The sequence below is a fragment of the Micromys minutus genome (genome assembly GCF_963924665.1).
Source record: "Micromys minutus genome assembly, chromosome: 3".
Taxonomy (NCBI): Eukaryota; Metazoa; Chordata; class Mammalia; order Rodentia; family Muridae; genus Micromys; species Micromys minutus.
The window spans coordinates 83,527,363-83,553,362 of NC_137972.1; the positions used below are offsets into that span (position 1 = coordinate 83,527,363).

At 43.9% G+C, this 26,000-nt stretch overlaps 1 protein-coding gene across 1 annotated transcript in view; it reads right to left on the minus strand.

The window, feature by feature from the left end:
* The window catches only part of IL16 (interleukin 16), a gene marked incomplete at its 5' end in the record, with an annotated part of 79,595 nt that overhangs the window by 11,023 nt on the left and 42,572 nt on the right, over window positions 1-26,000 (minus strand). Inside the window, 7 exons of the mRNA XM_080913832.1 lie at window positions 733-877; window positions 5,917-6,401; window positions 8,184-8,271; window positions 15,668-15,800; window positions 18,954-19,071; window positions 21,854-22,067; window positions 23,271-23,344. Of these exons, the coding sequence (XP_080769958.1) occupies window positions 733-877; window positions 5,917-6,401; window positions 8,184-8,271; window positions 15,668-15,800; window positions 18,954-19,071; window positions 21,854-22,067; window positions 23,271-23,344 (1,257 nt within the window). The remainder of the gene's footprint in view (window positions 1-732; window positions 878-5,916; window positions 6,402-8,183; window positions 8,272-15,667; window positions 15,801-18,953; window positions 19,072-21,853; window positions 22,068-23,270; window positions 23,345-26,000) is intronic.

Consider the following 26,000-nt stretch of genomic DNA (forward strand, 5'->3'; position numbering starts at 1 on the left):
TGACACTGGGTGATCCTTGGGTCAGGAACCAGCCTTTGGCTTCCCTTTATCCTTCATCTTGAGCAGCAAGCACAGCCTCACATACCTACCATTCACTGTATGTTAGCTGCAGTGAATCACAAATTAGGATTCTATATGGCCTTTGATATTTGCTCACTTGTGAATGGGCTGACAAAGGCCAAACCGATTGCCCAAAATCACAGCTAACGATGGGTGAACCCAGGATCCTCTGTTCTTTCTAATAAGCTGCTAAGCAACCATGATAGAAGGATTTCCTAAAGTATCGCTTGGACCTACCATTACTACCCACCTCCTCAACAGTGTCCATTAGAAAGCACTGCTCCGGCTTTTCCTGTGCTGCACTCTCAGATTTGGGCATAATGCATGAAGCCTGCTATGCTGGCTTGCTGACACCCAGATAATGCAGCTTCTCAGAATAGCTGGGCTATTGAAATCTTTAGACATCTGTCCATGTAGACCCTCCGGAATGGCCTGCCTTCCCGCCGTCACTCCCACTCCTGAATCACTGTTTCAACCAGGAAGCTTATCTATCCCTCTAAAGAACACTTCCGCTGTCCTCTTGCCCCTGCACCCAGTACACCAACCCCAGCTACAGGCTGTGTCCACTGTGTCCACGGAAACACTGACCTTAGACCAAACTCTAGCTCTACTTGATCCACAGAACTTTCTCCAGGAAGATCTTCCCTCTGGAAGATCCCTATGGCAGCTCACCTGGGCTGGCACTCCTCGTTGGCTCTCCTTCGGTGGAGGATGAAGTCTGTGTGCTGACTGCAAGTCCTGGGCAGCAGGCAGCGGTGCAGGGGGTTCTCCCTGCAGTGTCTTCCTGTAGCAGCAGTGGTAGCTGCTCTCTGGTTTCCTGTGGTGTAAACAGGAAGCCAGACTGTGTCAAAACGGTAGTCTACAGCTGCAAGAAGGCAAGGCACTCTTTGATTAAGACTTGAGAGTGAATACTGAGACACCTTTAATGGGAAATTCACAGCAGCCATGAGAAAGGGGTCTCTTCCCTCCTGGGATGTTGCTATACAGCTAACCCCTCTTAGATGCTCCAGGTGTCCCTAGGTTTCCAATGACCTGTTGTGTCCAATATGGCCATGCATCATAGACACAGAAAGTTACTGGCTGTCTGTGATGGACACAAGATGTGGGGATAAAAAAAAAAGTGCTGGCACAATTTGCTTAAAATAGCATGTTAGCCAACTATCTAACTCAAGGAGGTACACACAGGAGCCAAAGGAAGTGTCTTCTACTGTTGTCTAACTTAAGACCTAAGCCCACTCAGAAGAAAAGCATGTCCATTGCTTGCCTTGCTAGTTTTAAGTTCTTTAAATTACATTATTCATTTATTTATTGTGCTCACAGCATAAACTTAAGTATCAGAGGACAGTGTATAGGAGTCATTCCTTCTACCAAATGAGGACTGAACTCAGATCATTAAGCTTGGCGGCAAGCACCATTACCCATTGAGCCTTCTTGTCAGCCCCAATTTTGATTTCATTTGAGGCAAGGTCTTATGTATCCTTATCTAGCTTCAAGCTCTCTGTGTAGTCAAGAATGTCCCAAGTTCATGAATTCAAACCAGGCACTGCCATACTGTCTTATATGGTGTTGGAAGTCAAATCTAGGCTTCTTTTCTACTAAAACAACACTACCAACTGAGCTCCACACAGAAATTCCCAAACGTAGTGCCTAGTCAGCACCTGACTTCTGGCTTCCCCCGTAGCACCTAGGGTAACATCATAAATTTATTGTGATTTTTTCCTGTGGAGAGGGCTTTGTCTCATAATTCTCCTTAAAATAGCCACCTGAGAAGCTGAATTAGGTACCAAATATTCATCTCTTTAGTTAGAGTTACTACAAAGCCTGAGTGAGCTTCAGGGGTCAGAGGCACAGGGTCAGCAGAGGGAACGTTGAACCTCTTAGTAGCACCAAAGGCTTGCTAGAGAGATGCTTTGCATTTGGTTCTGGATCAAAGCTGAGATTTTCCTAGGCAACCAAGCATGATAGTAAGTATGGTGTCCTCTAGAAGAAAAGGCAAAGCCAGGGCCATATAAATGATGCTTCTGGTGTATGTGTTTGTATAGAAGGGATATATTTTACTGTGCTGGGGCGGCTCCCAAGTCTTGTTCATTCAGGAGTCACCTCAGTGAGGTGACAGCCATCCATGTCCACAGATTGTTAGGTGATTTTACAGAGAAGCATATTCAATGCCAACAAACCATTTTGGAAAAGACTTTGATGTAGGTCTGTGGTGATTTGAATAAATGGCCTCCAAGGCTCATATGTTTGAAATTTTTGTTTCTCAGTTGGTGGAGCTGTTAGGGAAGCATTAGGAGGTGTGGCCTTGTTAGTGGAGGTGCATCATTGGATGTTTCAAAAGCCTACACCATTCCAACAACCCTCCTCTACTACATTGTTGTCTCAGCATGTAAGCGCCAGCTACTTCTCCAACACCATGCCTGCCTGCTAACATTCTTCTCGCCATTAGTCATGGGCTCAAACCCTTTGGAACTGTAATCCCAATAAGCTCTTTGTTCTCTATAAGTTGCTTTAGTTGTGGTGTTTCTTTACAATACTAGAAAAGTAACTAAGACAATATCTGTATGTTTATCTTGCTTTTCTTTTTTAAATTAACTTTATTTCTATAAAAAAAACTGACAAATTTAAAAAATCATGCTCTAAAATTAACCAGACCCAAAGTCTATACAACATATATATATATGTTGTATATATATATATATATATATATATATATATATATATATATATATATATAGAATTGAACTTTGAAATGGAAACCATGAAACATCACATTAAAATTTGCATTTCCAGGGTCAGATATACTTTTGTACTTAGTTGCCAAATATATATATGTATGTATGTATGTATGTATAGATATATATACACATATATACATATATGATCACATGATCACTAAAAACCTTAACTTTCCATCCTCTTTCCAACTTCTCACTTCCTGCATTCAGTCCTTCCTCATCCCCTTACACTCAGCTTCTCTTGTTCTTTCTTTTTGTGATATTTCAAACACATGTACAATTGTTTATATGTATACACATAGTATTGGCTATATCTAATATATTCTTTTAAAAAAATGTACATTATTTCTGAGACTATATGCCCTGGGTTAAGAGTATACATCCTAAGTCCACCTGTTTTCCAGGAAAAAAAATTTCTTTAGAGCAGAAAAGTATTCCATTGTATGTATGTCCTTTCCTTCCCTTCCTTCCTTCTTCTCTCTGTTTTCTTCCTTGTGTGTTTGCTTGTACGTATGTGTGCTTCTTCCTTTGAATATATGGATGTGGAAGCCAAAAGGGGCAACTTGAGGTATCGTTCCTCAGGAACTATCTACTTGTGTTTTGAGATGGTCACTCCCAGTGATAGGCAAATAGGCAAAGCTGACTGACCACAAGCCCCAGGGATTTGTGCCTCTCAATGCTGGTTTCCTGCTGTTGTTTTTGATGTGAGTTCTTAGGATGTGCTCAGAACCTAATGATTCTCTGGAGCTCCTTTACCAACTACCTGTCTTCTTGGAACCCATGTTTTACCTTTTAATCAACACCTCTGAAGTTGCATTCTCTCTGGGAAAGGCCTTTAAAATTAATCCCAAACTTAATTTGATTTCTACCCAAAATTTACTCAGGCAAATGTTTCCTGGCTCAGCACTTGGTGGATGAGGAAACATTAAATGGGAAACATGGCATATATATCTGCTTGAGAAGGGTCTTAGGACCCTAAAGAAAAAAGACTACAGACAGAAACAAAAGAAGAAGGTAGGAGAAAAGAAGGGGAGGGGGAGAAAAGGGAGAGAGAATATGGTTTGAACACTGAACCACAGGCAATAAGATCTGTTGAGAAAGGTCTGGGAGTGGCCAAGAATGTGTTAAGAATGGTACAGAAAGCCAATTGCTTCCTGTTTTCTGTCAGACTAGAATCCTGTCTTTGTGATCTCTCTGCCAGCATAACAATGCTCTGTTAGTTGTGTGAATAAGTTACGCAAAGATCTGCTGGCCACGTGGAACGATACGGAGAGGACTGAAGAGCAGCCACAGAATGGCCTTTGTGTTAGCGTGGACCATGTTGCTCGTGTGGACAGGGAAGGAAGCCAAAGGCAAAACAGATTGCTCAAGATGTGGGATGCTGAACCGAGAAAGCAGGGGGGAGGGGGAGGGGGAGGGGAGAGTAGAGAGGGTGATATGGGTGGGTCGGGGGAGGTAGAGAGAACACATGAGCACATACATGTGTGCTCTCCTAAACATCTTGGCTCCTTGCCTGGCCTTCTCTACAGAGCACCTGCTTCCTCCCCTGGCTGTCTTACTTGGCAATGCTCCCTGCCCTACATGCAGCTCCACCCAATCAGGAAGCCAAAGAAACTCATCAAGGCACCTGTTCTTCTTTCCTGGGCCTGCAGGAGAAAAGCAAAATGGTGACCCTTTCACCAACCTCCTTCTGGTTTGCCTTCTAGATTCGGTCTTCTAGACCCAAATGAAGTGTCTGCTGAATGGGATGTTGGGGAAGCACATCCACAGAATAGCCCGCCCTCTCTGGTTGCTAATCAGTCCCGCCCCTTCAACTGCCTGAGAGTCTGTACTTCCTGTTTGGTAACTCGGCTCCTCCTTCACTGTGTCTTCACCAGGGAACTCAAGAATTTCCTCCCCCAACCACCTCACTGAAGCTTGTCAGTTTCTTCTAGGGGATTTCCAGAGGCATTACTTAACCCACAGCAGCCCTCACTGTACCCCTCAGCAATGCAAACTTAACTAAGCTCCTCTTCCGCATATCTGGGATTCTCACCCTCAGACCCTGGGAAGGATGAACTAAAACAATATGCATGAACATATCTAGCATGCCTATGGTGGTTTGAGTAGGAATAGCCCTCAAAGAGCCATGTGTTTAAATGCTTGGCCCATAGGGAGTGGCACAACTAGGAATGATGACTTAGTTGGAGTAGTGGTGGCTTTGTTGGGGGAAGCGCATCTTTATGGAGGCGGGCTTTGAAGTCTTCGATGATCAATCTATGCCTAGTGTGGCAGTCTCCTTTTCTGCCTGCAGATAAAAATGTAGTAGAAAGCTCCTTCAGAAACATGTCTGCCTACCTGGTGCCATGTTTTTCACAAAGACAATAATAGACTAAAACTCTGAAACTGTAAGCCAGCTCCAGTGAAATGTCCTTTAAAAGAGTTGCAGTGGTCATGGTGTCTCTTTACAGCAATGGAAACCCTAACTAAGATAGTGTCCTTTGATAAAGGGCTCAAGTTTCAGCAGCTGCCTTCCTGTCTACCCACCATCCTTGAGGAGAGAGGATAGAGGAAGAAGGTCTTGACAGGGTGATGGAAAAACAGCCACTTGCAAGAGAGGGCATGGTACCGTAGCCTGCTATATACACGAAAGGAAAGATGTAAGTCTCACAACAGCCTGTAGAGGGAGGCACTCAAAAGCCAGCTAAAGATCGTAAAGTTAGAGAGGATGGTTCCCCCGGTGTTCCCACCTACTGGAAGCAAAGGAAATAGGGAGAAATGGGGCCAGTTTCTCAGGACACCTCAAATTCCCACCGGCAATCATTCTCCCTCTCTTTTGGTTATTCAGGTAACTACTTGTGAAAAGCAGAGCATCTCAGATTCCTGGGCTCCCCACCACAGAGTAACCCTGCGGCAGATCCACCGAGGCACGAGTCACGTGACCCATGAGTGTTACTGCTGACAGCTGGCAGGTCCGGAACTTCCGTTTTGGTTTTGCGAAGTTTTACATGTCTCTGCACAGTGGACTTAAAGACAGCGCTTCTCTATGCCAGAGTACAGGAAACCTGCAGACATATCGAATGCTCAAAGGCAGCTGTGCACGTTGCAGGGGACACAGGTCCCACTGCGCACACCTTCCTACCTGGCTGCAGGTGGGCAATGTGTGCCCAGAAGGATCTGTAACCTCTTTCTCCTCCAGTTTCTTCTGAGGCTTGGTGTCATTTTTAAAGTATTTTCTGGGTGGAGGCTTGGGTTTGGAGGATGTCGGCTTTCTCACCAAAATCTCAAAAGATTTCTTCAGTCTCAGTGGTGGGTGACTATCTCTTTCCAAGCTCTCAGGAAGGTGTGGGCTCTCCTGATGAGGCCTGGAAGGGACCCCTGGACACGGCTCTTGCTCTTCCCCTGGGGGCAGGCTGGGACTGTGTGAGCTGTCTTCCCTCTCTGAAGGCTCTGGCTCCGCACCTGCACTGCAGGGACTTCCCCCTGGTGACCCAGACATGTAGCTGCTGTCACTGCTGGATCGGACCATGATCTTCTGGGCCCTTCGATGTGGGGGCGCTGAGTGCTTGTCACGTTCTTTCTCCAAGGTGGGCCTCCCATGCCAGCTGCTCTCCAGCCTTTTGACACCTGCATGGCAAACACAGGGAAACATCCTAGCTGAGCCTCAAAAGGCCAGACACACTTGGCTGGAGCCAGGAGGCCTGCAGACAGCACCCAGTGCACCCCACTGCTCGGTGGACAGCACCTCAGACTTGGAGCCCGGGTAACCTTGGGTTCAGACTCCAGTGAGTTTTCTAACTTTGAGTTGAGAACATCATTCAACCTTCCTGAGCCTGCATGTGACAGCCACTGGGAATCACACATCATGCAAGGGCTCAGTGCCCCAGCTCTAGGAAGACTGGTGACCGGCTTCTAGCTGTGAGCCTTTCCAAGGCTTCGCAGCCACAGAGAGCATCATGCCAAAGTGGGGTGATTCCAGTTTCAGGGTCTGGTGGAGGTGAGGGCAGGTTTTACAGATCTACCCATTCCTGCCAAATAGTTTTAACTTGAATGGGTCATGCTAGCTGCAGAGCCTCGGCACTGTCCGGACTCAGTTCCACCAAGCTCTACTCCTGTTAAACAGTCTTCTACAGGAGCACATCCCCAGAAACCTGAAGGATGTCTTACATGCAACACTCTACCTGGGAGGAGCCCAGCACTCCACTTGTGCTGGTTTGAAAGCAGCTGCTATTCTACCATTGCTAAGCTCTTTTTTGAAACTCAAGAATAAAGAAAGAAAACATTTGGAAGGGCTTTGAACCTTACACTGGAAGAAGTTCCATTTTCTTCCAACGAAAGAAGGGAACCACAACCCGTCCTCTTCCCTCTCTTTCTTACCCCACACCCCGTGGTTTTCTCAACGGTGTTATCTACACATCTCTAAGATGTTGGGTGTTTTTTTTTCTAGTGACAAATGATCACAGGTACACATTTCCTGAGGCTGCAATTCAAGGCACTTGGAGCCACAGAGACCCGGTCACTCGTGGATTCATTCAGTAGAAGAGAGCCAAAGGGACCCTCGTGAGAAAACACCAAAGCCAGTGAGATTCTCATGCAAACACACTTTAAAGGAAAAGCTTTTGCTCACAGAATATTATGTATTTGAGAGACCCAAGTCACTGAAGGAAAGCATAAAAGCTAACAGTTCCCTGCATCTGATCATCTTCTCCTCTGCCACTGTTAACAGCAGTGACAATGTTGGGATGGGAGGGGTTGCCTGTCAACTCCCCTGTGCTTCTGAGCATATGGGACGGATGGATTCCTGAGTAGGATATAGTGGAAATAAAATGGGATCCAGCCATTTCCTCTAAATATTTTTCCACATACTCCAGTTTTCGGCCCATATCAGGTTGTCCTAGCATGTGGATGTCCCAAAGTGAGGTAGCTAATGGAACCACCTAGCAAGTCAGGAGTCTGACCAGTTTCTCCGTCACATGACTTTGGCCAGAAGCCTTCCAAGGCCTCGCTTATTCTGATAACATGTACATAAAAATTATATGTGAGGCTGAGGCGACATAATATATTAAATTAAGATTAATTAGTAATGACCAGTGCCTATTATTATGGAGTGGGGGTTATGAGTTTGAAGCCTACGGGGCGCTATCTAGTCAAGGCCTACAGTTACATCCATCAGACAATGAAAGGGGCTGAGCTGACGCAGAGCACCTGCCACATTTAAATTTGCCCACACAGGGGAAAAAAGATGTGAGCCAAATTTCACTGGAGGGCTGCTGTCTTTCAGCTGTCATCTAATGTCAAGCATGATTACCACCACAGCTGCTCTCATACTGCTGAGGCTGGTTAATGGCCAAACCCCAAGCTTTCTAAGGAGACAACGTTTCTCAGGTAAACTTGCACCACTTTCCTTACCTTCCAGGCTCCACTGGTGCCTGTCCTTTCCAAACTTGACACCTTCCACGGCCTGAGCCACAGCTTCCTTGAGTTGCTGTTCAGAAACCTGGAAGACATCCATGACCAGCTCACGAAAGAAGTGAAGGAAGGTCCAGCAGATTCCAAAGACTGTACCTGCAATGCCCCACCCATGGCTTCTACTTACCACTCTGCAAGAGCTGACAAATTCACCTCCTGGAAGTGCCCTGGGCAACATGCCCTCCCAGGGTCTTCCTGGTGCTGATCAGTGTCTATCAATAAAGGTGTCGACAGTGATCACCTTGGTTCTCCAACCTTCTCCTCACCGCTGCAAAACTCCCAGCACCCATACGGTGGCTAACCATAGTTTGCAACTGTAGTATCAAAGAGCATGACACCCTGGTTTGGTGTCCTTGTGCACTGCATGAACACAGCACACAAATAGAAGTGGACGAACAGCCGTACACATAAAGTCAGAAGCAAACAGTCAAGTATGAGTCTAGGAATCAAGCAGACTTACACTTCATCCCAGTTTCTTCATAGACCAGATGCATACACTAAGACATACAGCTTATTCCTCTAATCTATGTTTCTTGTTCTATAAACAATAACAGTAAAATCTTCACAGTGTGGTAAGAGGGTACTTTACAAAGTAAATTATTGGTCATATGATAAACAAAAGATAAAAACAATAAATAGACTACCGAGCCTGAAGAGATGGGTCAGAAGAGCACATGCCGTTCGTGTAAAGGATGAGACCTCAGTTCCCAGCAGCCATGCAGGGTGGCTGACAAACTGCCTGCAGTGACTCCAGTGCCCTTGGCCTCCGAGTGCACCTGCTCTCCCATGCACAAACCCACACACAGGCACATACACGCACAGAAAATTTTAAACTGTAAAATAAATTTTTTAAAAAGTAGCTAACACCAAAAATTTAAAGTATTCATTTAAGGACATATTCAACGGACTGAAAAAAACAACTTTCAAATGAAAATAAAACTACTTACAAATTTACCTAGTGAAAAGGTAAAATCCGGACAATAAAGAACAATTAAAAAAAACAAAATTTGTTTTAAAAAATTAAACAAAAGACTTGGGTAGACATTTCTCCAGAGAAGATATACTGATGTTCACGAAACATTTGAAAAGATGTTCAACAATGCTAACCCAGGACAAAACTCTCAATCACAGAAAAATAATAATTCATATCCATTAGGGCAGCTACTCAAATAGACAAACAAACAAAAACAGAAAAGAATAAATCTTGGGACTGGAGAAAAGCCTCTGTGGTTCAAAAAGCTTGCTGCTCTTTCAGAGGAACAGAGTTTGATTCCCAAACTCGCACTGAGTAGATCCAGGGCAGTCAGTGCCCTCTTCTGGCCTTTCCAGGCACTGTATTCACACACAGAAACATACACACACACACACCCCTGCTTTCTCACACACACACACACACACACACACACACACACACACTTCATAAAAACATAATAACAAGTCTTTGCATGGGCACAAAGAAATGGGAACTCTTGTGTACTGTTGATGAGGATGTGAAGCAGTTCAGTGTCTATGGAAAACAGTATAGACAATCCTTAAGTAACTAAAAGAAAATTTGCAGAGGAGCCACATCTAGGCAAACACACAAAAGACAAATAAACAAACAAATACCAGGTGCTCATGTCTCTAATTCCAGCACTCAGGAGCATGAGACATCAAAAGATTGCTTCAAGTTTGAGGTCACCTTGAGCTACATGGTAAGTGTCAGGACAAACTACAGTGTGTGAGACTTGGTCTCAAACCAACAAGAAATGAAAAAGTACAAAGAATATACCTTCTTCTCAGAACCTCATGGCACCTTCTTCAAAATGAACCATATAGTTGGTCACAAAAGAGGCTTCAACAGATACAAGAACATTTAAATACTCCCATGCATCCTATCAGATCACCATGGACTAAGGCTGGTCTTAAATAACAAACAAAACAAAACAAAACAAAAAAATACCACATACACTTGGAAGCTGAACAATGCTCTACTTAATGATAGCTTGGTCAAAGAAGAAATAAAGAAATCAAAGACTATTTTAGAATTTAACAAAAATGAAGGCACAACATATCCAAACTTATGAGATACAATGAAAGCAGTGCTAAGAGGAAAACTAATAGCTCTGAGCACCTTCAAAAAGAAACTAGAGAGAGCATAAACTAACAACTTGACAGCATACCTGAAAGCTCTAGAACAAAAAGAATCAGATACACTCAAGAGGAGTAGGTAGCAGGAAATAATCAAACTCAGAGCTGAAATCAATCAAATAAAAACAAAAAGAACTATACAAAGAATCAACAAAACCAGGAGCTGGTTCTTTGAAAAAAAATCAATAAGATTGATAAACTCTTAGCCAGACTAACTAGAGGGCACAGAGAGTATCTAAATTTACAAAATAAGAAATGAAAGGAAAGACAAAACAGAAATTGAAGAAATTGAAGTCATCAGATCCTACTACAAAAGCCGATACTCAACAAAACTGGAAAAGCTAGAAAAAATGGATAATTTTCTAGACAGATACCAGGTACCAAAGTTAAATCAGGATCAAATAAATAATCCAAACGGCCCCATAACCCCTAAAGAAATAGAAGCAGTCATCAAAAGCCTCTCAAACAAAAACAAACAAACAAACAAACAAACAAAAAGCCCAGGACCAGATGGGTTTAGTGCAGAATTTTATCAAACCTTCATAGAAGACCTAATACCAATACTCTCCAAACTACTGAAAAAAATAGAAACAGAGAAAACACTACCCAACTCATTCTTTGAAGTCACAATTGCACTCATTCCTAAACCACACAAAAATTCTACAAAGAAACAGAGCATTGGAACACATTCTCTCACAAACACTGATACAAAAATACTCAATAAGATTCGGTTGAATCCAAGAACACATCAAAACAATCATTCACGATGATCCAGTAGGCTTCATTCCAGGGATGCAGGGATGGTTCAATATACAGAAATCCATCAACATAATCCACTATATAAACAAACTCAAAGAAAAAAAAAAACCACATGATCATCTCTTTAGATGCTGAGAAAGCATTTGACAAAATTCAACACCCCTTCTTGTTGAAAGACTTGGAAAGATCAGTAATTCAAGGCTCATATTTAAACATAGTAAAAGCAATATACAGCAAACCAATAGCCAACATCAAACTTAATGGTGATAAACTTGAAGCAATCCCACTAAAATCAGGGACTAGAAAAGGCTGCTCTCTCTCCCTACCTAGTAAATATAGTACTGAAAGTCCTAGCCAGAGCAATCAGACAGAAAAAGAGGTCAACGTGATATGAATTGAAAAAAAAAGAAGTTAAGATATCACTATTTGCAGATGATATGATGCTAGTATACTTAAGTGACCCCAAAAATTCCACCAGAGAACTCCTAAATCTGATAAACAACTTCAGCAAAGTGGCTGGATATAAAATTAACTTTAACAAATCAGTACCCTTTTTCTAATCAAAGGATAAACAGGCTGAGAAAGAAATTAGAGAATTGACACCCTTCACAATAGTCACAAAGAATATAAAATACCTTGGTGTGGCCCTAACCAAGCAAGTGAAGGATCTGTATGACAAGAACTTCAAGTCTTTAAAAAAGGAAATTGAAGTAGATCTCAGAAGATGGAAATATCTCCTATGCTTGATTGGAAAGATCAACATAGTAAAAATGGCCATCTTGACTAAAGCAATCTACAGATTCAATGCAATCCTCATCAAAATTCCAAATCAGTTCATCATAGAGTTAGAAAGCACATTTGAAAATTCATTTGGAATAATAAGAAACCAAGGATACCAAAAACTATTCTCAACAATTAAAACAAAATATAAATAAATAAATAACTTCTGGGGGAATCACCATCCCTGACCTCAAGCTGTAATAGAGATCAATTGTGATTTAAAAAAAAAAAAAAAAAAACTGTATGGTATTGGTACAGAAACACGTAGGTAGATCAAGGGAATAGAATTAAAGACACAGAAATAAACCCGCACACCTGTGGTCACTTGATCTTTGACAAAGGAGCTAAAAACATCCAATGGAAAAAGGACAGCCTCTTCAACAAATGGTGCTGGTTCAACTGGCAGTCAGCATGCAGAAGAATGCAAATTGATCCATTCTTATCTCCTTATACAAAGCTCAAGTACAAATGGATCAAAGACCTCCACATAAAACCAGGTACACTGAAACTAACAGCAGAAAGTGGGGAAGAACATAGAACACATAGGCACAGCGGAAAACTTCCTGAACAGAACACAAATGGCTTATTCTCTAACATCAAGAATCAACAAATGAGACCTCATGAAACTACAAATCTTCTGTAAGGCAAAGGAAACTCTCAAAAGGAAAAAATGGCAACCAGCAGGTTGAGAAAAAGATCTCTACCAATCCTTCATCTGATAGAGGGCTAGTATCCAATATATACAAAGAACTCAAGAAGTTAAGCTTTAGAGAATCAAATAATTCTATTTAAAAACGGATACAGAGCTAAACAAAGAATTCTCAACTGAGGAATATCAAATGGCTGAGAAGCACCTAAAGAAATGCTCCACATCCTTAATCATCAGGGAAATGCAAATCAAAACAACCCTGAGATTCTACCTCACACCAGTCAGAATGACTAAGATAAAAAACTCAGGTGACAGCAGATGCTGACAAGGGTATGGAGTAAGAGGAACAATCTTCCACTGTTGGTGGGGTTGTAAGCTATTACAACCACTTTGGAAATCAGTCTGGCAGTTCCTCAGAAAATTGGACATGGTACTACCTGAGGACCCATCTATATCACTCCTGGGCATATACCCGAAAGAAGCTCCAACATCTAACAAGGGCACATGTTCCATCGTGTTCATAGCAGCCTTATTTATAATAGTCAGAAGCTGGAAAGAACCCAGATGTACTTCAACAAAGGAATGGATACAGAAATTGTGGTACATTTACACAATGGAGTACTACTCGGCTATTAAAAACAATGATTCATGAAATTCCTAAGCAAACAGATGAAACTAGAAGCTATCATCCTGAGTGAGGTAACCCAGTCACAAAATAACACACATGGTATGCACCCACTGATAAGCGGATACTAGCCTAAAAAGCTGGGAATACTCAAGAAACAATTCACAGAGCTTATGAAGCTCAAAGAGAATGAAGACAAGAAGGTGGATGCCTCAGTCCTTCTTAGGAGAGAGAGCAAAACACTTATGGGAGGAATAAAGAGACAAATAGAGGAGCAGGGATTGGAGAAAAGATCATCCAGAGACTGCCTCATCTGGGGAATCCATCCCATATGCAGTGACTAAACCCAAGCACTATCAGAGCCATACTGATACAGAGGAGAGTGCTTGAAGCTAACCATTGGACTGAGCACAGGGACCCCAATGAAGGAGCTAGAAAAATAACTGAAGGAGCTGAAAGGGTTTGCAATCCCATAGGAAGAACAACATTATCAACTAACCAAACCCACCACAGCTCCCAGGGACTAAAACACCAACCAATGAGTATAAATGGGGAGACCCATGGCTTTAGGTGCACATGCAGCAGAGGATGACATTCTCTGGCATCAATGGGAGGAGAGGCCTTTGGTCCAGGGAAGGCTCATTTTCCCAGTGTAGGGGAATGCCAAGGCGCTAAGGTAGGAGAGGGTGGTTGGGAGAGGGAGCACCTTCTAGGAGGCAATGGGAGGGGGAGGGGGTATGAGATTGGAGGAAGGGGATAACATTTGAAAGGTAAATGCAGAGAATATCCAATAATTTTTTTTTGAAAAAAGACAAAGAAAAGAAAAAGTACCTCAAAGCCATGTATATACCTCATGTCCTTTTTTTTCCATTATCACAAAGAAGTAACTCTCCATTGAAAGCTGAGCACCTGAAGACAGTGCAGCACATGCATACAAGGGGAGTATTTGCCAGCCTTAGACAGGAAGGCAGATGGCACAGGATGCGGCACAGATAAACCGAGAGAATAAAAATCTAGATGTCTTAAGGCTGTAACCAGAGAACAAATGAGTTGTGGTTTTGCTTATTGGCCGTATGGTGGCGAAAGTGAAAAATAATCAAGTAGTTACTATCAGCCCCGAGGAGGGAATCCTTTAATGGGTAGAGTTCAGTTTCTCAAGACAAGAACCATGGGGGTTGCACAGCTTCATACCACTAAACTATACACCTGCCTGCCTGCTTTGCTGACTCACAAGCTGTGCTTAAGACACCTACTGAGTAGCTTCCCTTTCCTTTCAAGCCTTGGTTTCCTCATCTGTGAATGGGAGTGGGGAACAACCCAACATCTTTAGAGCTTGGCAATCACAGCCCCCAAACAGTGGGAGTGGCTATCACCAGGCTGCCCCAGGTAGTCTCACCTACCTGTCAGCATGGCATCAAGTCTAGGTCTAGCCTGGAACTCACAGAGGCGTCAGTCCTCGGGGTAGCTGCCTATGGAGGGTCTCTATCTTGACATCCCAGAGATTTCTAAGCCCCATCATGCTACCTCCAACTCCTAGGTCACTCTGTCCCTTCCCAATCCTTTCGTCATAGTCTGTCCCTTAGCCAAAGCTGAGTAGCCAGGAGCCATTGCCAATTCTTCACAAGTATGGCTCCTCATTAATTTTTCTCTAGTCTCTGCCCAGACCTTCAGTGTAGTTCAGGGCCTCACCTTTCTTCAAAAGATTCTATGCTCCACCTACTCTACCCTATTCAAAGATTGGGAACAATAAAATATGAATCTGTTGCACCTAGAGCTAATGGCCTGTAGCTCCTCACTGAATCCAGAAAAGAACACAGACTCATCAGCAGTGTGAACACACTTTTAGTACAATTCCAACTCATCAGCAGTGTGAACACACTTTTAGTACAATTCCAGCCAACATCAGTTCTCACTCTTGCCTGGTCCACAAAGCCTGCCACCTGCTTAACAGCTATGGCTCACCTTTTCAGGCTCTGACTTTGAACTTTGTATTCCCACTTACTGGGATGGTTTTCTGCAACCTTTGTCTAGATAAAACTAATTGCTAGTGACCTCTGTTTTAGTGAACCCTCCTCTTCTGTGTGGTCTCTTTATTGAGGTCATGTGCTTATTCTGGGCTCCACACCATCATATTGCTCACCTCTGAATCCTCAGTGCTGAGCTCCAGATATTGTCACTGTGAGTGCCCACCAGATGCACACACAAATAGATCTCTTACACTTGCTCCATGGACTCTGGGTTTCTGTTTTCCTGTCCCAAAATTTGTAACTCAGCTGTAAAATTTTCCTAAGTTGATATCAATTTTTTCTGCTGTCAGTGGGTCTCTGCTACAGAAATTTGTTCCCACAAAAAGTCTGAAAGTGTTTGGAGAAGTAAAGATCAAACCCTAGCCAGCAACATCTCTGCTTCTATCCAGTTCTTGCTCTGACTTTCATACTGAATAAGTCAGCCTGGGAAGAGAGAAGTCCAATGGCACATTACCTGTGGGTCCGGATGTCGGCTAACGATGATGGGAACTGGGCCAGGGTCACAGTGGCTCAGGATTGTGTAGACTTCGTTGAGGGTCATGCAGTGCACTGGAGAATCATTGATTTCTACAATCTCATCCCCACACCTGCAAAAGCACCCAGAGGAGTCTCAGAAATACTAATGACTATAATAGAAAGAGGGTCACCGCTCAGGAACCCACTCCTTGCCAGGCATTTCATAACATCACAATGAATAGACTTTCTTAATCACTTGACCAAAATTCAAAACAGGGTGGGTGAATGTAGCAATCTACTTCTGTCTCTATGGACTACCCAGAAACCATTGTTTCCCACCCAGAACAGTCAATACAGTCAGCAGGTCACCCGTTACTCCCTCTTCTTCTTCCATTGACCTGATCAAGATGGAGGTCATGGTTTACCCTCTCTGGCTGACCAACCATAATGTAATTCATCACATCCTGGGCCTTAGTGTCCTCAGAAGTAGAGTGTCTTGGAGGAAGGACTGGGCAGAATGTGCTAAAGCTAAAGAAATCACCAAGGAAGGATGCAGCGGAGGTCCTCGCAAAGAGAAGCAAGAGCAGCAGCCAAGGAACTCATTTTAGTTCCAAGATGGGTCTCACTGGTTCTGGCAACTGCTGTGGTTTAAAATGGTACCCACTGAAGACCTTTGCACCAAAGGCTTAATCCTCTATCGGCACTACTGAAAGGAAGTGAACTGAGGTGCTAGGGCCCAGTGTAAGCCCCTTGGTTACTGGGGCTGTGTCTTTGCAGGGACCACTGTGACTTTGCTCTCGCCTCTCTGTGAGCATTCCAGACAAGAGGTGAGTACTTGTTTTACCTCTAATGTGTTTCCTTATCACAGACCCACATACAGTGGGACCAGACACAAATGGATTTTCCAGAACTGTGAGCCAAATTAACCTTTCTTCTTGTAAGTTGATTGCCTCAGATATTCACTACAGTAACAGAAGGCTGTTTAACACAACCACTGAAATGGAGAGAGAGAGAGAGAGAGAGAGAGAGAGAGAGAGAGAGAGAGAGAGATGGAAAAGACAGAATTGTATCGCATAGTTGATATAAACTATCTCAACTGGTCTTATGGCAACTTGGCACAAGCTAAAGTCATCCAAAAGGAAGGAATCTCAACAGAGAAAATGCCTCCAAAATATCAAGTTATAGGCAAATTTAAAAAGCGTTTTCTTAATTGTTGATTGATGGAGGACGACCCAGCTCACTGTGGGTGGTGCTGCTCTTGGGCTGGTGGTCCTGGGTTCTACAACAAGTCAGGCTGAGCAAGCCAGTGAACAGCACTCTTCCATGGCCTCTGCATCAGCTCCTGCATTCTGTTTCCTGCCTTGCTTGAGTTCCTGTCCTGACTTCCTTCAGTGATGAACAGTGATATAGAAGCAAAGGAAAATAAACCCTCTCTTCCTCAAGGGACTTTTGGTCATGGTGTTTCATCATAGCAATACTAACCCTAACTAAAACAGGACCCAACACCTTCCACCCTCACAGATGGAGAAACTGGGCATAAATGGTGAAGTGCCTTTCCTATTACAACTCTATTGGGGAGGGGCACTTTACTGTAAAGGGCCAAGAGGAAATGTTTGTTTTGCAAGACATGCTGTCTGTGTAACAAATGTTTAACTAGGTCATTGTAGGTGACAGCTACAGCCAGGAACTGCAAACAAGAACAGTGCGTGGCTGTGTTCAGACAAAACTTTGGTGGAAACAAAGGTAATAGGAAGTAATTTTATAAAGTCAGCAGCCGGGTCAAACTGAGAATGTGAGTCTCCTGACTCCGCGTTCCCGGCTTCCTCCTGTGTTTCTGCAGAGCTGACCCCACATCTTGCCAAGATTATTTGTACTCTCTGGATGTGAATTTTTAAACAGGTTTCTGAATTTTGAAAAATCGAAGACTCCTGCCATGCAACGTGAACACTCTCCACCTTATGGTGGGCCTCGGATGGGAGCAGAAGAGATAAAACAATCATCCCAACTTTGAAGCTGAGTCTGCCAACCCTGCAACTGGGCCCCTATTTCTGCAGCAATATCCCAAACACAGTAGCAGTGGTTCTCCTGCAGAGGGCAACACAGATCTATTCTTAGCTGGCCATCTCTATCCTGACCGTCACACTGGGAAAAAAGGAAATTGAAAACCAGAACAAACCCTTCCTGCTTAGCAAAAGTGTGTCCTAGCAACAGATGCATTTATAGCAGCACTGGCAAATGTCAGAAAGACTGCAAAAGTGTTGTAACAGGTTAGACTAAGGTAAATGATTCCTACTCAGATCACTTACTGATTGCAGAAGCTCTTTGTATGACTGTGGTTGTTTTGCTTCTCTCAGCTAGGATATGCATGGACACAACCCGTTGCTGAAAACACTCTGTTTGCCCATAGAGCTCACGGGTAAGCCTCGGAGATGCCCGTCTGTGACACCGTGGATTCTGTCTGTTGAATCTGAGTTAAAATATGCTTCTTTTCTATTTTTCCGTGCAGCCTGACATTCTCAGAAGTCATGTTTCTTTAACTGTTACGTGCACACAGACTTCTTAGGAATCAGGAACACTGGACTTAGCAGCTCTGGTGTAGGGCTGTGAAGACTGTGTATCCTGCTGTTGAGGTTTGGTCTGTTGCTGTGTATTGTAATGCTAAATACTGGCCACCAAGATCTGGTTGCCCCCAGTGAGGAGATCCTCAGGGTCAAGGAGATCCCCACATATACCAACTGATGCTATGTCACCTTGCCCCCCAACTTATCCCTGATTAGTCAATAAAGATGCCTATGCCTGTAGCTGGGCAGAAGCAAGGTAGGTGGGTTTGGGTTCCCAGGCTTGGGATTTGGGGCAGAGACCACAGGGGAGAGAGAAGAAGAACAAGGAGGACAAAGATGCCATGTGGTAGGTGGCTTGTAATAACATGCCCACGAGAGCCAGCCAGTTGTAAGAGCAGTCAAGGTGGAAAAGGACAAGTGATATCTTGGCATTATAACACGGAAATAGACAAATAGCTTAGAAGGGTGATATTTGCCCAACGCTAGTGTTTTTTAAGGCTTATTATAAATATAAAGGTTTTGTGTCTTTATTTTGGGAACAAAATAATCTAAGGCAGGATTAAAAACACACAAATTATATTTAACACACCAGGGGATTAACATGGCAGCTGCTGAGGTGTAACTGAATCAAGTCTGGAATTAGTCACCATTTCTCCTGATGTCAACCCAAGATACCTTGGCTGTAAGCCAAGGGTCTATTCAGAAAGAGAAATGAGGACTCACCTCAGCCGTCCATCGAGATGTGCCACGGATCCTGGTGACAGTGTGTGAACAAAGATGCCTGAAATGCACTGGAAGTAGGGGATGCTGCACAGGCCAATCCCAAGGCCAACACCTGCCTCTGGAATGCAAATGGAGGAAGAGTGGAAGATGTGAGCTTCCCTGGGGTGGGGGACTCTGACCCCTGACATTTTGGACTAGTCGAGTGTCCTGGTCACAGCATTCATCCCACCCCTGTGTGTGGAGTATCACTGTGCACAGGGGCCATTTAGGGACTGATTGGTGGCCAAAGCAGACAGTGAGGAGGGGATGTAGTAAGGTCAAGTGGATAAACACTAGGAAATGAGAAGGTAGAGATTGTAGGCAGGAGGATAGAAGAATGTGAGCTAGAGGAAGTGGGAAGAGGGGAGATTTGATTATGCAGAAAATGAACGGGAACATGTTAGACAGTGACAGCACACCCAGTCATGCCTCAGGGACTACACTTGGTGTAAACCATGTAAACCATGGATGATCATAAAGACCCAGGAGGAGGATATGGGGCGGAAAATTGGCAAGAACAGCCCAGGTATAGACTGGAGGCTGGGAAGAGTGTGCCATGCTATTGTAAGTCCAGAAAGGCCAATGTGCTTAGAATATACATAGGTATGTGGAAAACTGATGAACCTAGAAAACCTGCGTCCCAGACAAATGGAAATGCAGTATGTGGAGAGGGATGAGGTGGCATAGGGCAGGGACCAAGGGCCAAACTCAATAGGTTCTGTATGCCCGGGTATACAAAAACTGACTGACTGACTGAGAAGAGATGTCATGGGACAGTCGGCAATGAGGAAGTAATTTAACTTCCATCTTTAGCAGTATGCCTGGCTCTATAAGGAGAGAAAATTGTGGGTATTTAAAAATGAAAGCAGAACAGCCATTGGAAAGGTCCAAGGGGTAAAAAGGACAGCAGAGCAAAAACAGGAGTCCATGGAATATAGTCCAAAGGGATGAAAGGTAAGGATCAGATTGATAAACTATCTCCAGGGCAGCCTTGAATTGAGGGACTGGTGGGCAACAGGCTGCTTCCAATCAAGGAAGACTGGGAAGGACCAGACCTATGAAGTGGACGTAGAGGCACCCATGGTGTCCGTGAAGGTGACTGGTGTGAGAAAAAGTTGGTTGCACAGGGAGCATGGGTTCCGGGCAAACAAGCATGCAGGTGATGTTAGGGGACCTCCAGCATGGCAGAGGAGAGGGTTTGCTAGATTGGAAAGGCCTTGGAAACAAAAACATGGCCGCTAAGAAGGACAAAATGGAAGGTCCTTGAGGTAGGAAGGTGAAAGACCCTCTTCAGGTTTTCTTTAGGCACACATAGCTTATAAAAGGTGTTTTCACCTTTTGATGTTCCGTTCTTCGTTCTCCCAACAGTGCCAAGAGGGATGTCTATTGTGGGTCATTGTTTTCAGGTAAAAAGTATGGGCTGTGATATGCATTGTGAGCAGAGATCAAAGTCACTCCTGGCATTCAAGTCTCCTAACTAGGGCAAGAGCTCTTGGGCCTAATGGGCATCTGTCACCTGTGGGTCCTTGAGGCTTTCCCCAAGCAATGCTGAAACAATACGTGGGGGCAGAGGCTATGAAGTGGCTGCTTAAAGCAACTCACTGTTTCTAGCGTAGTCCATCAGGAGAAGCACCACACTGAGGCCATGCCTCACCCACATATCATTCACCACAGGAGCCCTATTGGCAGCGTACAAAGACAGACCTGTGGCCACGGAGTATTTGTGTCAGAGACACATGAGGGCTCAGCAAGCTCGTGGTGCAGCCAAGGCACTGAGACATACTTCAGACAAGGAATCCATTGTCTGATCCTGACCCCTATTCCCATACACATCGCTCCACGCTCATCCCAGCCTCCGCTTTCAAACCCCTTTCTTCCTCTCCGTCTTTCTATCTCCACCCCGCTCCACTTGCCTTCCTTGCACCAGCCATACTGTCTTCCCCTTTGTCCCCAGAAAGCTTGCTTATTACTGTGGCTGGAGCCCAGCTCTGCACCTAACAGTGTCCCTTGTCCTTTCAGTCACAGGTTAGCTTCACTTTGGCAGAGCAGGCCTCTAGAGCCTTCTAGAATTAGCTGTCTATCTGAACAGAGTGGTTGGCTGTGGATCCCTGAATGACATCTAAATTAAAAAAAAAAAAAAAAAAAAAAAATCTTGGTTTTCTTGAAGAAGAAAGAAAATGGGCCCAGAGAAGTTCAGTGAGCTGTTCAAGGTCTCAGGATATTAGCTGCAATGTCTAGAGACTGATTCATTGTAGGGTGTGTGTGTGTGTGTGTGTGTGTGTGTGTGTGTGTGTGTATGCGCGCGCCCGAGAGAGAGAGAGAGAGAGAGAGAGAGAGAGAGAGAGAGAGAGAGAGAGAGAGAGAGAGAGAGAATATGTGTGTTTAGTTCTCTGTTATGTGCTTGCTAACTATCTCACCAAAAGATATTGCCTGGAATTGGATGGCATGAATAAGTTTCTAGAAGCAGGATGAGGAGCCAGTGAGATATGGCTCAGCTGCCAAAGATGAACCAAGTTCAGTCATCACAACCCACATTGTATAAAGAGAGAATTAACTCCTGTTAGTTCTCTGTGTGGGATGTGCACTTGCATGTACACAGATTCAAACCAGAAAGAGGGGAGGAAAAGGAGGAAAGGAAAGAAGGAAGGAAGGAAGGAAGGAAGGAAGGAAGGAAGGAAGGAAGGAAGGAAGGAGGGAGGGAGGGAAGGAGGGAAGTAGGGATGAACAGAGGGACCTGATGTCAAGCCCTGCTGGATAAAAGGCATAACATCTGCTCGTCGACCTCATTCTGTGATGTTTCCATATGATGGAGGCCTAGGCAGCTCTGAGAGAGATGGCAAAAACTGGCACAGCACTCCTACCTTTCTTCAGAGACACCTCCACCATGATTCTGTAGTTGGGTTTGGCAGTTCTGGCAGGAGACGCTGGGCTTTCCAAGGAGAAGGGACTGCTGTCCTGGGCACCACAGGTGCTGGAGCTCAGGGAGCGGCACAGAGGGGGTGACAGGTGACATAGTGAAGGGGGTGTTGTCAGGCGGGTCCTCACTGTCAGGGTCAGCAGCCCCTTCTTGGCTTGCTGGAAAAGAGTGACAGTATCTGGAGCAGTTCCCAGACAGGTGAAGAAAAATTGCGATGCGCAGTAACAATGATGGATGCTTCCCAAGGATACGTATGTGTGTGTGCATGGGTAATATACAAACATGTGATGAGTTACACATGACATATACATGCACATACTCCAGAATATGCACGTAATACAACATATGATTTACTCCTGAATTGAATGAACTAACTGAATAGAGATTCAAAAGTAGCTTTTAATGATGTCTTAAAAACTCAAAACATATCCATATATCTATTAGTCTAAGTTCATGGAGTGCTTTGAGACAGCTTTATAAATCTTTAGTTTGAATACCTTTGATGTCAGTCCTGATCATACTAACTTTTGTAGAAGAATTTCTTTAAGGCTGTGCCCAGGGCCACCATTGGCCAGGCACCCCTGCAAAGGATCAATTTTTCATTTTGTGAACTTAGAGGAAGAAGGTGGTGCTGGGTTTGTTTTTACTGCCTATAGTCCCCAAATGACAGGAATTTTAATCCAACAACATAGCTGCTCTGGCAAGGGACTACATCTAAAGACCTAGGTGTGTGTAATCAGCCACAAACCTTTAATCCCTCTGGCTGGAACACAAACACACCCTTAGTATACATCTCTAAGATAAAAATTAGTTTATATGTGGAAGCAGCCATGTTTGAAAGTGACATCTAATTGAGGGGCAGAAAAGTGAAGAATCAGAAAAAGATTTGACAGATGAGTCAGAGTTAGGATGTGCCTAACTCTCACAAGAACAGCATAGGAAAGAGAAGCTCTTTGAGAGCAGAACAAAGATTCAGTTCTAGTCAGTGGAGTTGAATTTGCAGAGTTAGTGGGGAGTCAGGGAGTTCAGTGCAGTAAAGTTGAGTTTATTTTTTTAAGTAGGGTACAGATCAGTAGAGACAGCTGAAGCCAAAGAATAAGGAGGCAGAAAACTAGAATAAATTGCCACAGTGAGTTTGAGGCCAAGCAGATTAATTCAGTGAAAAACAGAGAGAAGCCAGCTTCTCGGTCAGCCTGGAGAGGAGTTTGAGCCAGGACAGGTGAATTGAACCAGCTAGCCAAAGTTCTGAAATAACTAGAAAGGATAAGCTTATTCAGCAGCAAGCCTCTGAGATAACAATTGCACCTAGCCTTATGTATACCATTTAAACGCCAGAGTATGGACACAGACTGAAAAGTTACCTTAAACTTCTGCAAAGCATCCTGGTGTGTTAGGCCAGCCATCGATTCACCATTGAGTTCCAGAATTTCATCACCTATTGAGAGACATAAAGACAGTCGCTAACAAGCTTTATTATTCAGGATTTCAGAATATGCTCGGGGGCCTTTTATTCTGTCCTTGTGTGCGCCTTCTGAACCTTGCTCTTGGCCTTTGGATTCACCATAGTTGAGCAGTGCCTGGGCCATCAATCAGCAAGGACCAACTTTGCTACTCTTAGATGTAACTCTGTTTCCTAGCAGCTTGCTGTAACTGTTTCTTTTGGCTCAGATACTGTTTTATGTGTCAGTGTGGAGGCTGCAGAGCACCTCAGAATGATGGGCTTCTGGAACCAAAGGGAACAATTACAGAACTCAACCCTTGTCAAAGAAGACTGTATGACTGAGAGAGAATATACACTGTGGATGTATTTAAAAATGCTTCAGCCCTAAGGGCTCATGGCTATAATTTGATTACTTAGTAATCACAAGCCTTAGGATCACTAGAAGTTGGAAGCTAGCCTGGGCTAGGAATTGAGTCCACAGCTAGCCAGGGCTATAAAACTAACAGAATCAAGTCATAATTAAATGTGAGCTGAGAAGAGAATATACAAAGTCAAAACTCGGAATACCCCCTCTTAATTTCATAGGAGCTGGCTTTAAGTTATCAAAATATCTGTTCCAAAGGGCCAGTAGCCCATGTTCTGGGCTTCTCTGTTATGTCCTCATTTGCCCATAGCTGGTGAGCACTCATAGCCAAATCTGTTTTACACAATTTTGGAGGGAAGGAGAAAAAAACCTAATTGTCAGTAGCTTTGATCTATATGGCAAGCTTGTCCTAGCCAGCATATTCTTTCAGGGAGTAGATTTGAGCATGTCACTTATCTAAGGATAGAGCCAGGAAATGACTGTTTGAAATTTTCTGTTTTTATTATTGCTATTAACAAATGCCTTCTACCTCCAAACTAATGAAGGTTTCCATACAAAAGTACCAAAACAACAAAGGTGAACTCTCTGGATTCTAACCCACACATCTTCCCTTCTCCTTGACTTCTATTTTCTTCCTCATCATGGCTGAGCTTTCCACTGGACCTCCTCCCCATCCCTATCCTCATCTTTCCTCCTCTCCTTCCTTTACACCTTCCCTGTTTAATGTGTTCAATTCACCTTTTCTCCAAAGAGCTCCCACAGAGGTCAACCTTCATGGCCTGCCAGACACTGTCAACTAGTGCTCACCTGGGCTCATCGCCTTCCTGAAGCTTATTTTTAACTCCTTTCCACTTCTCTCCTCTTTGGACTTTTCCTTTTCTCCAGTTGACTGAGACTAGAGACATTCACACATCCCACCACTCCCAGGCTCTGTTTTTTTCTCAGTGACTCTAGTCAATGGGAAGGTTACCATTTCAGGCAGTCAACAAAAGCCAGCCTCCCATGCCAGCCTCTGAACTTCTCTTCTGCTTCCTGTCTTTGACCAGCCCGCTGCATTCTATACACTGCCTCATGACTTATGCAAAGCTTCTAAATCAAGTGCCTCTCCAGTGATGAATGCAAAACTCCCATTGCCCACATGATATAATCTCGACACCCAGTGTTGCATAGTGCTTGGATTGGTAGTGTTTTCTATAAAGAGCGATAAAAATCATGAATATTTTAATCTTTGAGAGTTACCATTTCTCTAATGGTAGCTCAAAACAGGACTGAAACATCAAGGCAGCCATGGCTTTATATGAAAGAATGTGGCTGAAGTTTGAATATCATTCTAATTTGCACATGCCACAAAAATCAAGATAGAATGTTTTACAATGTACTGGATATTTTTTTGATTGATTGATAACCATCAGTTGATGTGTATGAGCATTTTGCCTACATGTATATCAGTGCACCACAAGTGTGCCTGGTACTATCAGAGGCCAGAAATGGGCATTGGATTCCCTGGAACTGGAGTTATGGGTGGTTGTGGGTCCTTGTTTGAAAGCAAACCCTGGTTCTCTGGAGCCAGTGCTCTGAACCACAAAGCCATTTATCTCTCCAGCCCTTGTAGAATGTTTTCACTCATGTAGAAAGGTGGAAGCCTCCCTTTGTTGTGATAGATGCCTGGCATCTAAGACTGTAGTGTTCCCCAGCCCACCACCCCCAAGATAGCTCAGATGGTTAGACTGCCGGCCTGACTTACAGACACTACCCTAACAAGAAATTGTTCTCTCCAATTCTTTTCCCTTTCTTTCCCTTCCTGCCCTTGAAGTTTGCTCCCTTGCTGACACCCAGAGATCTCTTTGGACCAAATTGGTTGCCCATTCATCCAAACCCAGACTTGGAGTGGGGTGAAACAGGATGGAGTGGGGTGGAGTGGGGTGGCTGGTGGCTGTGTTTCCCAAGTCTCCTACTTAGAGGGAGCATCTGTCCTATGAGATATGAAAGGAGCTGATATGAGGCAGGGGAGGCATAAGGGAGGACTGCCCATGGAGAAGCCATTAGCAGTTCAAAAGAGAGGTACTGTCTGGTTTTTCTGTGGATAAAGTCACCTGAAAAAGATACCTCTTTATTGAAGATTCTGCTGAATAACTGGCTATTCAGAACTATCTCACTGTGGAGAGTAGGAATGTTGCAGATCAAGACCCAAACTTAATTTAGGCTATCTTTAGTTGCCTTACTAACCCTGTGTCACTTACCACCTTTGTACCTGAGTACATCTTTCAGACTATCAGGACAGATCTT